General features: G+C 36.4%; 3 protein-coding genes across 5 annotated transcripts; 1 reads left to right on the top strand and 2 right to left on the bottom strand.

The window, feature by feature from the left end:
• Positions 1 to 1,021: 1,021 nt before the first annotated feature.
• On the bottom strand, positions 1,022 to 1,986 carry LOC126727119 (15.4 kDa class V heat shock protein). The gene is made up of 2 exons (XM_050432626.1): positions 1,655 to 1,986; positions 1,022 to 1,517 (listed from the first exon to the last, which is right to left on the bottom strand). Exons 1-2 carry the CDS (start codon positions 1,791 to 1,793, stop codon positions 1,249 to 1,251), a joined length of 408 nt encoding a protein of 135 aa, XP_050288583.1. The 5' UTR covers positions 1,794 to 1,986; the 3' UTR covers positions 1,022 to 1,248.
• A 1,982-nt stretch (positions 1,987 to 3,968) lies between these two features.
• On the bottom strand, positions 3,969 to 6,730 carry LOC126727118 (uncharacterized). Its single transcript, XM_050432625.1, has 2 exons — positions 6,558 to 6,730; positions 3,969 to 6,185 (listed from the first exon to the last, which is right to left on the bottom strand). The coding sequence occupies exon 2, from the start codon at positions 6,128 to 6,130 to the stop codon at positions 4,232 to 4,234; it is 1,899 nt and encodes a 632-aa protein (XP_050288582.1). The 5' UTR covers positions 6,131 to 6,185; positions 6,558 to 6,730; the 3' UTR covers positions 3,969 to 4,231.
• Positions 6,731 to 10,972: 4,242 nt separating this feature from the next.
• On the top strand, positions 10,973 to 15,562 carry LOC126727117 (polyadenylate-binding protein RBP45B-like). 3 transcript variants are annotated; one of them, XM_050432623.1, is made up of 6 exons: positions 10,975 to 11,420; positions 12,017 to 12,491; positions 14,627 to 14,682; positions 14,761 to 14,891; positions 14,984 to 15,080; positions 15,161 to 15,562. In XM_050432623.1, the coding sequence occupies exons 1-6, from the start codon at positions 11,106 to 11,108 to the stop codon at positions 15,341 to 15,343; spliced, it is 1,257 nt and encodes a 418-aa protein (XP_050288580.1). In that variant the 5' UTR covers positions 10,975 to 11,105; the 3' UTR covers positions 15,344 to 15,562. The 3 variants fall into 3 exon arrangements, 2 of the variants coding, with proteins under 2 accessions (XP_050288580.1, XP_050288581.1); XR_007656155.1 differs by lacking the exons at positions 14,984 to 15,080; positions 15,161 to 15,562 and adding an exon at positions 12,883 to 12,965 and having other exon boundaries at positions 10,973 to 11,420; positions 14,761 to 14,854; XM_050432624.1 differs by lacking the exons at positions 14,984 to 15,080; positions 15,161 to 15,562 and having other exon boundaries at positions 14,761 to 14,895.
• Positions 15,563 to 16,783: the final 1,221 nt, after the last annotated feature.

Here is a 16,783-nt window from a genome sequence, read left to right as displayed (position 1 = left end):
CGCAATTCTTTGGGACTTTGAATCTTGTGGCCCCTATGGTTGCCCATCCAATATTATTTTTTGGAAAATGCTAATGGCCGGACACCGGTTAATAATTCATTTAAAGAAAAGTTTTATAGGAAATGAAAGAAAAAAGTAATTAATATTTTGACAATTTTTTTCATTTTTCATAAAATGATATCAAAATTTTCTTAAAATGAATTATTAAAGAGTGACATAAGGATACTTGTTAGCATGACTTTTTTTTTTCTTTTTTTTGACAACCAAGAGATTCAGATTCAGCCCTCAAAAATATCTGCCACCTATTTGTCGGGGCTGTTTGGATAACATCCATCAATACACCATTATTGCTGAGAAAAGATATCTACCACCAAATATTTATGAGAAAAGATAACATCTCCGCCCTCAAAAATACCTACCACTAAATATTGATGAGAAGAGATCTTATTATTTAAATTTTTTTTTAGAGAGTTTTAATTTATGATGACCATTCTTAATAATTATTTTTTAATATTAGACCAAAATACCAATTAGTTTTTAAACGTAAGTGACAATCAAATTATAAATCTCTTAATTGACAACAAAAAAACTTCATCAATTGTTTAAATAAGTTGTGGAAGGACGTCTCTTTTCTCTCACCTCTCTTCAAAAGAGTGCAATGGACAATAGTGCAAGCTTTGCAATAGAGCCTAGAGGATCTGTTTGGCAGAAGGGAAAAAGTTAACCGAAGTCGGATGAGACTTTTTGCACCAGTCAATGAAATGCCAATCCAACATGTGAAGTGAGGATTACCATTTTACAATTTTAGGCCGTTTGCCTTTAAATGCAAAATTTAAAATGATGAACTTAAATAAAGTAAAAATAAAAAATAAAAAACACTGTAATACAATAGTATTTTCTTCTTTTGATTTAGAGTTCAGTTTGGTAAGAATGTGGGATTTATTGATCAAACAGACCCAATATTAATTGATTAAAGTTGGAATATGGTCTTAAAAGTTAAAACCAAAGTGACATCAACATAGGAACTCAGGATGCAAATTCATTTTTACCCCATATCCATACACATACACCATTACCATAAATCTTGAATACTCCTATCTTTTTGGAAACAATAGAGACACCAATAAATTTAAAATCTTTTTGTTCATAGGGACTTCAAATCTAGCACATGCCAGAAATGATTATAATAACTTTCTAAAGAGCTTAATCTTAGCATCCAAAGTCCTAAAGCCAACACCATGTTTCAATTCAAGCAGCACGTGCAACAACTTCTGGCTGTTCTGGCTGGTTTGCCAAATCAATATACAAGCCCCTCCTCCTGAAAGACCTTGGCACTGTAATTGTTAGAACCCCATGTTCATACCCAGCAGAGATTCCATCAATATCAACCCTGCCTGGAAGCCTAAACTTCTTCATGAAGCTCTTAGCAGGCACTGAGGATTCATCTATTGCCTCAGTTCTAATTATGAGGTACCTTGAGTCCTCAACTTCAACCTTTATTTCTTCCTTTCTAATACCTGCCATAACAACCAAAAGAGAACAAGTATAATACTATATTCAATTCCCATGATACCATATAACAAGAAAATGAAATAAAACAAAAGGGATAAGAAGGTAGGAAAGGAAGGTATGGTAATATTGTAAGAAGGCTTACCAGGGAGATCAGCTGAGAAAACGTGAGACTCTGGGGTTTGTGTCCAATGAACATAGTTTTCAGGGGTGAACTGGTAGGGGAAAAGGAGATGAGAGGGGTAGAGGTATTGCCAAGAAGGGTGGAGAGGTGAGAGATCCATTGCTTGAGATGAGAGTAACAGTTTGTTTTGGTGGTAATAAAGATGCGGGGTTGGCTTATAAGTGGGAAAGGATCATGGTTGGTTGAACCTTTATATAGCAAGTTGCCCAATGGGGGTATGGGCTTTTGGAGTTGGGAATGTGGCTGGAATTCAAAGTGTACATAACTTTCTGAAAAAGACAAATTTACCCAAAAGTGTTTTCTTTTCTTTTTTTGGAGGTCAATATATATATATAAGTTAAGAATTTAATTTGAGTTGGTACAATCGCTAGGTAATAATTTTGTGTTAGTATTCAGCAAAAAAACAAAAAAGGGTGTTAGTATTTTTATTTTTTTTGAGAAGATGGGTGTTAGTAATGTTGATTGTTGAGTTGGCACATTACTAGGCCAATGGCATTACCGTAAGTCTGTATCAAAGAAAAATCTCATTGACAGAAATATAAAGCTTTAGGCTTTAGAGACTCAAAAAGGGGAAAAAGTTTATGGAATCTTTTTCAATTGCATGTTTAGCATGTTGATTTTGATTAATGGCTGTCGCATAATGACCAAATTTGATTAGGCTAAATGAACTTGGAAATTTTATTCCTTTTTCCCACTTAGATTTGACACATAGCATCCAATCATGAAGATAATACCTAACAACCAGGCCAGTTAAAATACTTTGTGCTGCAGATCTCCAAGCTATCCACATCAACTTCAGAAGATTGAAAAAGAAAAGTAAGAAAGAAAAAAGAACAGAGAAATCAATGGATATATCATATATGTCTTGAGTATATAAAACAAGCTATATTAATATAATATTACATCAAAGCCTTTGAGGAAATCTTGAGGCATTTATCTTTTTTTTTTAAAGGTTAAGTATACCATCAATTTTAAGTCATTGTATACAGCAAGACAGATGAAGCTTAGCTAAGTTCCAAGCATCATCTTCACAGACTTTATAGCATCACTATTTGTAACACACTTCTTTTCCACATTGTTTTCAACTAACTTTTGTATCAAGGTAAAAATAAATAAATTAATAAAAACTCCAATAGAATTTTTTTTTTTTTTTGGAATATATAAAAGCTTCCATGCCAACTAGGTCCCTAAACCAAAGCTTCCATGCTATCCTAAACGACCAGTGCATTGTGTTTTTCTTGATTTCTGATTTTAAGTCCATAGACCATAGTCTTTTTGGTAGTATGACCTTGTCTCTCTACATGCTTGCTTATGCAAGGTGACATTTAAAAATTTCCCTACCATTGCATATAAAAAATTAAAATAAAAAAAAAAGGTCCCTGAGGAAGAAAGTTCTTACAGATTAACTGCCAGAACAAACCTTTAAAGCCTTGAACTCAAGCAAATAAGAAAAAAAAATGCTTTCATTTATTTATTTATTTATTTATGTACATTTGGACAAAAATAGACCTTAACTAATGCGTTAACATATTTGCAGTAGTTCGTTTATTTCTTTTCTTTTTTTGTAAGTAATAAGATCGTATTAATAAGAAAAATGAGTCACCCAAGTATACATGGAATGTACTGGTATAGACAATAAGTTACGAAAATTGCATGAATCTAACAAGTCAATAATAGAAAATAAAGAGAGGTTCCTACAGCCAATCTAATAAAGTTCTAAGAAATAACAACTTAAGATCAGGCATAGAACTTTCGGTGTCTTCAAAACTCTTGCTATTCCTTTCCCTCCAGACACCACATCAAACAATGGGGGATAATCATCCAAATATGACCATTTCGATTACAACCAAAACAACCTTGCCAACATGCTAAAAGTTCAACAACAGATTTAGGCACACCCATGAAACTCCAAACAAAGCCAAAATCATGGACCACAAATTAGAAGCTATAGGGCAATGTAGCAAAAGGTGATCAATAGATTCACCATTGCATTACAAGCTTGGATTTTCCTCTTTAGGTTTTCTAGACTTTCTTCCTTTTTTTTTTGGGGGGGGGGGGGGGGGGGGGGTGGGGGTGGTCATGGAAGATAATGAGATTGATCAAGTCCTTATATTCTCTTTTTGTAATCTTTTACTATATATATTTTTATAAACGTGGGTGAGCATATATAGAGTAAGGTGAGCTTTAAATGCAGAGAAGAACACATTGGAGGGATGAATAGAAAGCGAGTATATTCTCAGAAAGAGCAACAATGAACAGTCGGTCATGCTTGTCGTGACTTATGAACTGCTCACAATAGATTGACAACAAATAATGAAGATACAATGTTATACAGAATTTTCACAAGGAAAGCATTGACAAATAGCTCATGTCTGCAGAAATTGTATCTAGAACTCAATTGTGGGAGGAAAAAAAAGTATAAAAATATAACTCCCAATTATTACCTTCCACCTAGTCCCAATCTCGCAAATCATTGCCATCACCTTAGGGATTAAACACGACACCAGAAATATGCTAAGGCCTTTGATAACTCCCAGCTCATGTATTCACCCCAAGCACAAAACCATTGCTATATGAAGGAAGATTGCAAGAAGTCCCTTGATTTTTCACAGGAGAGCGGAAGGGATTTGGTGTCACAGGAAGTGTGATATGCAGTCCAGCACTGCGAAGAACCTTTTTGGCATTTGTACATGAAATTTCATTTTGATCTGTGAAGAAGGCAGGAGTGCCCCTGGATTTGATTAAATCAAGAGCTCCAACCCAACTCACATAACTATCCAATCCACAGTTTAGCGCAACAACAACATGGGGAGTAGGCAGATAGGTGGCTTCCTCCTGATAAACACCCCTCACAAGGTTCACCCTCACTCTGCTACCTATTCCAGAAGTTGTCCCAGACAAATTTGTTGGAACTTCAGGTCCCACCATTACTATTTGAATGTTGCCCAATCCATTGAGTAAATGACCAACCTCTGCAAATGCTGGCATCCAGTCCAACTCTCCCTCAGGCCCAAGGTAGTGAAGAATTACCTCCTTCCCCTTGAGTAGAAGGTTTTTTGAGCTGATACTCAGAGCTGTTAAAATGTGATAAACTGTCAACGGGTGAGAGAGAATGTCAGCGACTGGGCTTGACAAAGGCAGTGACCTAAGGTTATAGTACTCTAACCAACCAGAAAGAAGGATCGGGCTTGAGATGCCATCTCTCAAATGATTGTGAAAAGGAGAATCACGAGGGTAATCTTCATCATCAAGCCCACCCCACGAATCCCACAGCCCACCTTTAACAGGAAGGAGACCAAAAGGGCAGTGAGAATAGCAACTACACCTTCTTCTCCACATGCCTTTCTGATGGATATCTAATGATTCAAGCCATTTACAAGGCTGGTCAGCAGCACAGGGGAACATGAAAATTTTCATTGCCAGCTCTTCTTCTTTTTCCATCATAACCTTGTAGAGACCACACATGCTTTTATGAGTTTCCTTCCAGTGCTGCTTCTGGCATATAGGACTGCAGTAAACCATTGCACGACACTGGCCACAGCAAAGAGACTGTTCTCCATGAACTTCCTTATCGCACATTGCACACTGTCTCGAGCCAGCATTTGAGCATACTTTCACATCATCAAAAGCGTCCTCCTTTGGTGGTTCTGCATATTTGGTGGGGGTAGAGCTAGCTGTTGAAGTAGCCTTTTCTTCATACACCTGACCAGGTGGGTGTGAGACTGTAACTGCAACAAGGTCATAACCCTTTGAAAATTCTGGAGGCCACTGAACATCAACTGTCTCAATAAATGGTTCAAAGTGCATCAACTTAGACCACTTTGGACCACCTTCTCTATCAACCTGAAGCAACGGGTGCACCAGAGAGATGGCTCTCATGAATGCATATACAAACCTAAGCTCTTCAAGACTCGGGTCCCTAAACTGCATATCCCCTGATGATGTGCAACGAGCAACATCAATAACAGGAAAACGATCAGTCCCTGATGCTTCTAGTGACAAAGACTTGATCATCTTCCTATTTGAAGGAAACATCAATGACTCACGTTCATACGTGACTCTTAAAAGCTCAACATTTGGAACCCGGATAGTCTCTCTTGAGCCTGTCATCTTCTTAGCATCATTTTCAGATCGAAACATGTTGAACCCTATATCCCCCCCATCACCTCCAATGAATTGAACACATGGGAAAAGCTGTTTCTTGGCAGACCAATCCAAATCTTTGCCAACCCGGATACCAAAAAAATGCCCTGGTCGCAACCTTCTCCATGGATCAGTCCTATATAGTGCTGCTGAAGCTTTAAAAATCGACTTAATAAAATTAGGAGCAACACCCTCTACCTTCATAAGACATGTCCCGGATCCAGGACCAAGCCCAGGACCAGACCCAAATTGCTCCTGGAATCTATCAAACAAGTCCTTCAAATGCAAATCCATACTGTCCCTATAATCGGATCTAACTAAAATTTGCAACTCCTAGTTCTTCATACACCTGTAAACCAATACTAAAGCATCACCCATTGCAATTATAAATGACTCAGATCCAAAACTCTAATTTTACAATGAATATAGTTTCAAAAGGGTCAATGAATTGCATAAAGTTTGTTCTTTTACTCTAATGAATGTTTCCAAAACTAGAAAACCTGAAGCTACAATGAGTAGTGAAATTGCTCAAAGTATAGGCAAAGGGTATTTCCAACTTGGGAAAATCTTACACATTCCAATCCAGGCCCCAAACTACAGACATGGGTATTGCAGAATTGAAATGAAGTAACATAAAAATTACATGGAACCAGAGAAAAGTACAGAGATCATATGAAATTTCTGAACTTGAAATGATAAAAAAAAGAGTAGTGCTTCATACCAGGTTTGTGGTTTTGAGTGAAGTTCTCTGGCAAAGATTCGGACACAGAGATGTGGATGCATAGAGAGAGTGACAGAGCTCAAAAGCAAGTCAGATCCGAATAATGGACATGCAACTAGTTTTTACTAGGTAGGACTCGTAAGTTGGAAGTGAGGGAGACTGATTTGACAAAAGAATAAGCGGAAATTACATGAAAGACCCGGAACTTATAACTTACGTATTTGTTAATCAAAATTCAAGTTTAAGAAATGTATCAATTTGTCCATCTTGATTATTATCATCATTATTTATCCTTGACTAATAAAAGGAGTGTCGGTAAATAAATAGTTGTTAAAGGGTCCGTTTGGATTGAGCTTATTGTTGTTGAAATTGAAAACTGAAAGTATTGTAGTAAAATAATTTTTAAATGTGTGAATAGTATCGTAAGACCTATTTTTAATATTTTTAATGCGTGAACAGTACCTTAACAGTGAACCCATGTGAGGTTACTGTTCACATGCAGAAAAAAAATAAAAAAATAAAAAGCAAAACGTGGAACTGAAAACGCAAGAATAAGCATAATCCAAACGCTCACAAAATTAAAACTCTATTATGAATGATGTGGGAACATTGTTTGAGATAATTTAGTTATGTATAGAGAGGCTTGGTTTTGAGAACCAAACTGTTCAAGGAATTATAAAAATGAGAAGTTCAAGATTTTGGAATGGGGTTTAATATAAGTGATGAAGTCATAATTAATTAAATAATGAATTGAAATACAAATAAATAGGTTGGAATTGAATAACTGAATAAAAACAATATTTTATAAATTTTAACAACTTTCAAATGTATTTTCACAACTTTTTTTAAAGACAAATAAAAAATAATAGAGCATAAATTAAAAAATGAATTATTAATTCTATAAGTACACAGGTATTTCTAATATAAAATAAGATGATTCTTAAAATAAATATTAATCTGTATTTTTAAGTGATAAGGCCAAAAATTAATCTACGGTGGGAAACTCACTTAAAAATGTGTGAGAAAAGACTTAAATTCAAATAAATATATCATTTCTTCAATAATAGAAACAAGGAAATTTAATAGACCGGTGGTTGGTGTTTATGAGCCGGTTTGGGATTAACCAAGTCCATCCAATTTGCCTAGTTCGATCTAGTTTAGGAACCACGTATGAATGAAAAAAAGGTAGAAGAATACCAAAATTAAAATTAATAGAAGTTGTTAAAAATGACAAATTTATTAAGGAAATAATAGAGGATATGAATAGAATTGAGGAAAATAATAGATGTGGTCAACCCTAACTATTCTTGTTGAGAATTCATATTTGACTCCAAAAATTTAAAACTGAGACTTTGATAACTGGTTTTGCTTCAAAAAAAAAACTTTATCTCTCTAATTGGGGGTTTTTTTTTTTTCTCCAAAATAGTTGTTAAATTGATTATGAACAATACTTAAATAATAAATAACTTCATCTAACTTAGAGAAAAATTCATCTAATTCATTACGTGGTGATTTGTAAAACCAACTACATCTATTTTTAGTCACAAGATTTATTGAATAAATCACGTGGTTTCTTTATAAACCGGTTTTTTTAAATAAAAAAAATTGTTGAGTCTAGAAATATCCAAAAAAAAGAAAAATGTGGGAGAGATACTTCAAATTTAACCATTTTGTAAAATTTAGATTTTAGCTGTCAAAATAAAATTTTAATTTAAAATATGGTATATGTAGGGTCACGTTTCGCGACGAACCGCAATAGAGTTGGGTTCGCACGTGAATAGACCCAAACAATATCATTTTGTAAAGAGTGGATTCGAAAGGCTAGGCCTTAGTTACCCAGTGGTGGTTCTGGTGGTGTTCATAGGTGATTTAAGCGTTTTCACCCTTGGGGCCTTTCTTCTGGAGGTAGACTGGGAGCCTTTCTCTCTGGACAGTCGTCCCAGCCCCCCTTCCTAGATTACTTATTTTTTCTTTTATACTAGCCTGCATTCACTTTCCTTCGTCCACGTGTAGGGTCGACATTTCCAAGACTGATACTTGTCCTGTCAATCCAAACCTGAAATTGTTGGGAGTGGTTAATAAAGCTAAAAGATAAGGCTCTGTTAGGCGCAGAGATATGCATGGGGAAGATGGTAAAAGCAGCATTTTCTAGATATTTTAGATTTCCCTCCAAGCATGTCCCTTTACCGTTTTGCTCCTCTTCTAGGTGGATCTTTGGGGTCAGTCGAGGACTGCACTGTCCTCGGCTGCTTCTCCGGGCCAATTGGGCCTTATTATTCTTGAGCTCGGGCCATGACCTTTTTCGGCTTAGGCCTTTGAACTCTCCATCAGCAAGTGGGCCTGGCCCATCGATTATTGGACCCCACAGTATATATCTTTAACCATTTTAGAATTTTGTTTTAATGTAGTTTTCTCAATGAATAAAATATATAACGTTAATTTTTAGGTGAAAAAAGGAGATGGTACTCTTTTTTTTTGGGTGGGGGTGGGGGGGGGGGGGGGGGGGAGAGATGGTACTTAATTACTTATTATCACTAATTTAATTTATGTTATGTATCTCTAACATTTTTAAACTACTTATGTAATTTGTCCAAAGAATACAATAAAATACTAACATTATTTTTAGATGAAATTTTTTTTGAAACATTTTTAGGTGAAAATTAGAGATCCTGAATCCCCGATAAAACAGAGAGTCAAAAGAGAAAAGAAAATGAGAAATGGTAAGGTCACTTCTTTGTCAAACTTGAGATCGCTAATTCATCACCCACGTGGACATGACCCCTGAGCACCAACGAATATTACCATATTTGTTGGATCTTGTCATGGCAAATTATTTGTAAAAATTACACTAGGCCTCTATATAACTTTGATCGATTATCATTTTAATCCATTAAATATAAAAATTGTCATTTTAGTCCATTATAATTATAAGAAAAACTTCTGTTTGAATTGAGCTTATTGTTGCTGAAACTGAAAACTGAAAGTACTGTAGCAAAATAATTTTTAAATGTGTGAATAGTATTGTGGGACACATTTTTAATATTTTTAATGCGTGAATAGTACATGAACAGTGAACCTATGTGAGGTTACTGTTCACGTGCAAAAAAAAAAAAAAAAAAAAAAAAGGCAAAACGTAAACGCAGAAAATGCAACTTTAATTTCAATCCAAACGCTCACTTAAAGTTCAAGTATTATTTGGTTAGTTATTAAATTGAGTTAGCTCTAAAACACTTTTAAAAAAGATATAAGTTGAACTAGTTTGTTGAGAGCCTAATAATTTAGACACAACAACACAATTATCACGAGCATGCTCTACAGTTGAGCTAAAAGTTCATCGTGTTCCTCTCCTATTGGAGCTTGCAATGCTAAAAGTGGGAGAAACTACATTCCTCATTTTCCTTTTTATACCTATAAATATAATGATTAGACTTAAATTTTTTTTTTTTTTGGGTGAGAGTAAGATAGCTATTTAGATATTGGGAAAAGGGAAGAGGAAATGGTTTTCAAGTTTTATATTATATATATATACATTAAATTTATTAAGTGTCATTTTTTGAGTTAGGAAATAGTTTTTTAGACCAAAAGCAAACATTATAGGTTAAAGCTCTATGAAAAAAGAAGATGAAAATCCAATGATAGAATAACTAGGGGCATCTATATGTCAGATGGAGTCACGTTTATACTCAACCTATTCACATCGAGTAGAGGAGGATGAAAGCCATTAATAATCGATCATAAATGACAATTCAATCGTGTGGCTTTCCATGGATGATGGTTAAATATGATTGAAACCGGCTAACAGTGGTGATGAAGAGCAAAAACAGTGCGAAGAGGTGGAGATCTCCAATCTTGTTGAAGACCTTAAGATATTTGCAAGATTTGGGTAGAGAAATAGCCAAAAACACATTAAAACTTGGATTGGTTAGTTTCGTCATATTTTCAAGTAGGTGAATTGACACCCAACCCATTTAAGACAAGTTTTGAAATATTGGAACCTTTATCAACAGCCACTTATTTAAACCACTTAAATCTTGATGAATCAGTCTAAGTTGAGTGAGTTAGTCAACTTGATCGGTCCTTGATTAACCCTAAAAATAACTATTATATTACATGATGTATTCCATACACAAAACTTGCAAATAGGGGAAACAAATTTTCCCTTGTATATATTTTACAAATAAAAAAAATAACCCCTCTATATTTAGTTTTTTATTTTATTTTTATTTTTATCAAACGACTAGAAATCTCTATGATAATCAAAATTGAGCTCGAAGACAATTTTCTTGGACGGTGACCCCATACCCACGAAAGACAAACCACCCCCCCCCCCCCCCCCCCCCCCCAAAACTCTACATCCGCCACGCGTACAGATTACGTGCACCTTCTCTAATCTCATAACCCCAATCCTTTTACTCTTTCTCTCTCTCTCTCTCTCTTTCATTCATTAGGGTTACACACACCCACACCCCAAAACCCACGCACTCTCTTTGTCTCTGTGCTCTCTCTCTCTGTCTCTGTGTTTTCAAAGACAAAAGCAGCAGAGCAAAGATGATGCAGCCAGCTCCTCCAACAGGTGTGGCTCCTCCACTACAACAACAACAGACCCAGCAGCCACAATATCCACACCCACACCCACAACAACCCTACATGATGATGCCACCACAAGCCCAGCCCGGTGCGGCGGTTCAAGCCCCACCTCAGATGTGGGCCCCTCAGCCCCCAGCACAGCACCACCTCCACCACCAGGCGCAAGCCCAAGCGCAGCCCACCAGCGCCGACGAGGTCCGCACTCTCTGGATCGGAGACCTCCAGTACTGGATGGACGAGACTTATCTCTACAATTGTTTCGCTCAGACCGGAGAGGTATACCCTTCACCTACAATAGCGCACACCCTACATCGCTTTTCTACGTGCTTTTTACTCGTTTTTGGTTTCTGGGTTTTGATCTGTGAGATTGTGTTGTGTGTTTTGTGTTTGTTTTTGTTATGCGATTTAGGTGTTTGATTTATTGTCTCTGAGACTTCTTTGTCAGAATGGTTGTTTTGTTGCGTACTCATATTTTGTTTTTGGATCCTGTTTATGTTTCTGTTATCTTTTGTTCGTGAAAACTTTGTGGGCTTTACTCTCTCTTTTCTTATTATTATTATTATTTTTTTTTGGCTTTTTCTTGGGTGGGTTGGACTGTAGGGGGACCATGTAGGAAAGATTTGGTTTTGCCTATGGTTCGTAGACATTTTTCTGTGGGGAGAAAGTTAGGGTTTTTCCCCTTATGTATATAAAATTGTCATGGATATATAGTGAACAAAATTAGGATTCAAGCATCAGTGGTACCAAATCATCATTGTTCTATTTTGTTTTAAACTGTAAATCATGTGCATATACAAATAAACTGGTGGAAAGTGAGGGGTTTCAAGTCCTTTTTGAAAGGGGTTATTAATTAAATATGTTTGTGATTACAGCAAGTTACTACGGTGAAAGTGATCCGCAATAAGCAAACTGGCCAATCAGAGGGTTATGGTTTTCTTGAGTTTGCTAATCGTGCTACGGCAGAAAGAGTACTTCAAACATACAATGGTAGCATAATGCCAAATGGTGGGCAGAACTTTAGACTGAACTGGGCAACTTTTAGTTCGGGCGAGAGGCGCTCTGATGATTCTCCTGACTTCACAATATTTGTTGGGGATCTGGCTCCTGATGTCACTGATTATATGTTACAAGAAACCTTCAGGGCCCGTTATCCTACAGTTAAGGGTGCAAAGGTTGTGATTGATAGGGTCACATCTCGTACAAAGGGTTATGGGTTTGTTAGGTTTGGAGATGAAGGTGAACAAATGCGTGCTATGACAGAGATGAACGGAGTTCTCTGTTCAACAAGGCCAATGCGGATTGGGCCAGCTACAAACAAAAATACTACTGGAGGTCAGCAACCGAAAGGTATGTAAAATGCGTAGTGGAACTTCTCTTGTTGATTAATTTTTTAATGCTCTTAAGTATTAGTCATCTGCGTAATCTTAGTTTTTTGTGTCAAGAATTGTAATCAATTGAATTTGGTGCCAATGCTCTAAGCCTGTGACCCCTCTCTCTATTACAATGTTCATTGTTACTTTTTATCTGCCATATTCAAGATGGTGAGGTTAAATTGTTCAGTTATTATTCATTCTCTGTTATGCTAAACATTACGGTTTAGTTTACTTCCTTTCAGTTATGCACTTGAAGATATGCAGCACTTTCCAAAGTCATTTCCTTCCTGTACCTTTAAGATTTGGGCACTGTACATGCTATTAAAATCTTAAAAACTTATAGAACTCCTATTGTCTCAAAGCAGGGTGTCAAGAGGCTCTGTGATCTAGGGGCCTGGAACTGATTTCAGCTGAAATGGTTACCCCTATAGTGCATGGCCTCACTTAGGTCAGTTTCCCAGTTATGGCTTGCCCTTTAATTTCGTGTGGCGCTTGCAATGCTACATTTTCAAATTCAAGTTTCAGTTCATTCTATTGGTTGAGCTTTCAGTCAAGTTAAATTTCGTAACTCTTCTAGTTACTGAGATTTCAGTACAATGACATTTTTGGTTTACGAGTTTTTTCCCCTTCTGTGTGTGGGTTTCTTTTTTTACTAATTTCTCCGAACAATTACATCTTTAATTTTTCCATGCACCATTTCCTTGTGCCATTTACGTTTTGGTTAGAATTATAGTTTCCCTTGTTGCTCTATGATGCTGTATTCTTATTACTTTTTCTAGATTTCAGTCCTCAGGGAAAGATTCTCTGTGAGTGCAGCTTGCAACTCGTTGGAATTGCCAGAAACTGCATATTTCAGGCTGATTTCTATTTTGAAAGTTGCCTTGTACATAATTGTCATATTTATGGCACTTCAACAACTCCATGTTCTCCGCATGTTATTATTTTTATTGTCGTTACTGTACTTTCCTCTCTCTCCATTGGGGGTTATTCTAGTTAGTCATCTCCTGCCTATGTAGTTACATGTTTAGCTTCTACAGTGTTTCTGGGTTGCAATGTGTGAATATTGACTCAGCAGTTGCTCTTCTTCCCCCCCAAAAAAATCCCCCTTTCCGCTTTTCTTTTGATGGTCTGTTATAACATAATAATTGTGAAAGTAATAAACACCCAGTACTTCTTATGAGTCTGGTGAACAATGTAAAACTTGAATGACTATGGCTTGTTAATGATTTAGCTTGCTGGTTTTTATCACTTGGGCGTGGCTACAAGCACTGCCCCACTCGTCATGCTTCCTGTCTTTTGAATGGGAGTATGGGGCTCAAAACTAACTAAATTGTGTATGTTTAAAGACAGCTGCAGCCAGGCATGTGGATGTCAGTCCTGCATGTGCTCTGCAACATAATATATGTTGGTTGCAACAACATTTGATATCCCTATTAAGTCTTGGGCTTCAGCCGTTGCAGAGATCAAAGTTTTATTTTAAAAAGAGTGATAGTGATGTCATTGACCCCAGTCATCTATACTATTTATTTTTTGATAATTCCATTGTTATCATTAGTGGTGGAGGGGGGATTTGAACCTTGGTTCTCCTCATAAAAGACCAGGCAATGTCACTGAGGTACAAGGCTCTTGGCTGTACTATGTAAGGTGGTTGATGCTAAATTCACACACAGGCACACACACACACATGTAGGTAGTTTCATTGCTAATCTTGTCCTTTTCTATCCAATTTACATGTATCTTCAATTGCTTGTTTTTAGCTGTGACTGCTGTAAAATATATTTTCACATGTGTTCTGCTTCTGTGGTGGTTTAAGGGAGATGTATTTTTTACTATCCTTGTTGTTGCTGTTCGTAATTAGTGGATCTTTCATTATAAGAGTTAGATTTATTTATGCGTGTATGTAGCTCTCTTATGACCAGGAAGATGCATTAGATTGTTAGCTCTAATTGTAAAATGGGAAGCACGTTTTCTGTCTGCTAATTTACTTTGCTTATGTTCATGTTTCTAAGCAATGGTGTCTAGTGTTGGTGAACTGCTCGAATCACGTTCTACCAAAAAATGTTACTTTTTATTTCCCTTTTATTTCACCTTTATATATTTTATATGCAGCTTCCTACCAGAATTCTCAAGGGAGTCAGAACGAGAGTGATCCGAATAATACAACTGTGGGTACTTTATTTATTTCCTGCATGGAAATTACTTTCCTCACAACATATTTGTGATTTGATGAATTTTAATTGCAGATATTTGTTGGCAATTTGGATCCTAATGTTACCGATGACCATTTGAGACAAGTTTTCAGCCAATATGGACAACTAGCACATGTAAAGATACCATCAGGCAAGCGATGTGGTTTTGTTCAATTTGTCGACAGGTGAGTAAATTAGCCACATATTTGTAGAAACATTTCTCAACGATATCCATACAGGATATTTAGTTCTGTTCTGTGTTGTTGTGATGCATCAGAAGCTGTGCTGAGGAAGCATTGCGGATGTTAAATGGAACTCAACTAGGTGGACAGAATATTCGGCTTTCATGGGGCCGTAGTCCTTCAAACAAACAGGTGCTTGATTTACCCAACACTTTCCAATGCTTTCTTCTTGGATGTCTCCATGTTCTTGTATTAATCTGACTAGTGTACAGGGTATCTCTGTTGGCGTTCAGCCTCAGGCAGATCCAAGCCAGTGGAATGGTGGATATTATGGATATGCTTATGGACATGAAGGCTATGGATATGCCCCGGCTCCACAAGATCCTAACATGTATGGATATCCTTATGGAAATTACCAGCAACAGGCACAGCAGCAGCAAGCAGGATATAGCTGAGAATTTTGGCCTTCTTTTGTGGCTTTCGCATGTTCTTTTTATTTAATAAATAAATTTAGTAAGATACTATTTGAAGCTACATTGGAGCCCTTCCTAGCCTTTTTAAGTAAACCATTTGAGACTGTTTCTTGTCCTATGACATATTCACTAACTGATGTTGTGTTCCCGATGAAGTTTTGCTATTTTACATTATATGTAATTGCTATCGTGGTTGTGTTAGTGTGGATTCCTTTTCCCTATGTTTATATTCTTGCATATGGTGGAATGTTGTGCTTTTGAAGATCAGAACCCCTTAAACCGTTTCTCAGTTGAAACTTGAAAGTTGAAATATGGATTGGGTTGGTCAATGTCCAGATCATTAGAGGGCTGGATGGACCTAAGCTTAACCTGGTGCTTGTTATTTTTGTAGGGCGGTCAATGAGCATTATTAGTCCTTCAAGTTTAAGTTTAAAAAATGAGCAATATTAATCCTTTCATTAACTATTGTTAATGGTATTATTTATGTGGCTAATGAAATAATGACTTGTTAATGATGTGTCCTTTTTTTAATAAAAAAATTACAAAAATTATTTTACACATCATAACCTATTAATACCATTAATTAATACTAAAGTACTATTTCTTTTGATCGGTAAGCAAAGGTTTATAACAAATTAAAACTGAAATCCAAAATAAATCCAAAATAAACCCAAAAAAAAAAAAAAAAAAAAAAAAACTTCTCACTAACGACCAAGGCTTCCATGGTCTTCCATTGGCTCATTGCTCACCTTGTTCCTGTACCTTCCTTTCAGTCACAGTCAAGCAAATATACAGTCCACATGAGAAACCAAGATAAGCCTTCTTCTTATGCCACCCACCTTGACTGGTACTTCTCTCAACTCCAATATGATTCTTCTCTTCTCTACACATATATTGTCACTTACCATGGCTTTGCCGCTTCATTCGACTCAAACCAAGCGGACTCACACACCACTCGACCTCCCAAGTTCTTTGACCTCAACACTGAGTTCGACAACCACAACACCCAAGTCCTCAACCAAGCCTCAAACGACGTCATAATTGGAGTTTTAGACACCAATGTGTGGCTCGAATCGAAAAGCTTCAACAATTCAGGTTTACCCAATATTTCCACCCAAAGGTAAGGCCAGTGTGAGTTGGGACCCAATTTCAAACCCACTCTGTAGCAAGAAAACTCATCGCTGCACAAAGTTTCTCCAAAGACTATTGCATGGCCTCCGGTGGAAGAGAGGGAGAGAATCACATGAGAGAGAGAGACAGGGAGAGAGTGAGTTCATTGGAGATTTTGGATTTATATTTTAATTTGGTATTACCCATTACTTACTGGTTATTTTGGTATTAATAGGTTATGATTTGTAAAATATTTTTTTTAAAATTTTTTTATTAAAAAATGACTTGTCATTATTTTGTTAGTTATATAAG

The sequence above is a fragment of the Quercus robur genome, chromosome 5 (assembly GCF_932294415.1).
Source record: "Quercus robur chromosome 5, dhQueRobu3.1, whole genome shotgun sequence".
NCBI lineage: Eukaryota > Viridiplantae > Streptophyta > Magnoliopsida > Fagales > Fagaceae > Quercus > Quercus robur.
This window is presented reverse-complemented; position numbering and strand designations above follow the sequence as displayed.

Bases quoted from the DNA above. Each gene is read 5' to 3' on its own strand.
- LOC126727118 (XM_050432625.1), bottom strand. From the start codon at position 6,130: ATGGATTTGCATTTGAAGGACTTGTTTGATAGATTCCAGGAGCAATTT.
- LOC126727117 (XM_050432623.1), top strand. From the start codon at position 11,106: ATGATGCAGCCAGCTCCTCCAACAGGTGTGGCTCCTCCACTACAACAA. The intron at 11,421-12,016 runs GTATACCCTTCA...TTGTGATTACAG, and splicing joins GTTTCGCTCAGACCGGAGAG to CAAGTTACTACGGTGAAAGT. The intron at 12,492-14,626 runs GTATGTAAAATG...TTTTATATGCAG, and splicing joins TGGAGGTCAGCAACCGAAAG to CTTCCTACCAGAATTCTCAA.
- LOC126727119 (XM_050432626.1), bottom strand. From the start codon at position 1,793: ATGGATCTCTCACCTCTCCACCCTTCTTGGCAATACCTCTACCCCTCT. The intron at 1,518-1,654 runs GTAAGCCTTCTT...TTGTTATGGCAG, and splicing joins TTTCTCAGCTGATCTCCCTG to GTATTAGAAAGGAAGAAATA.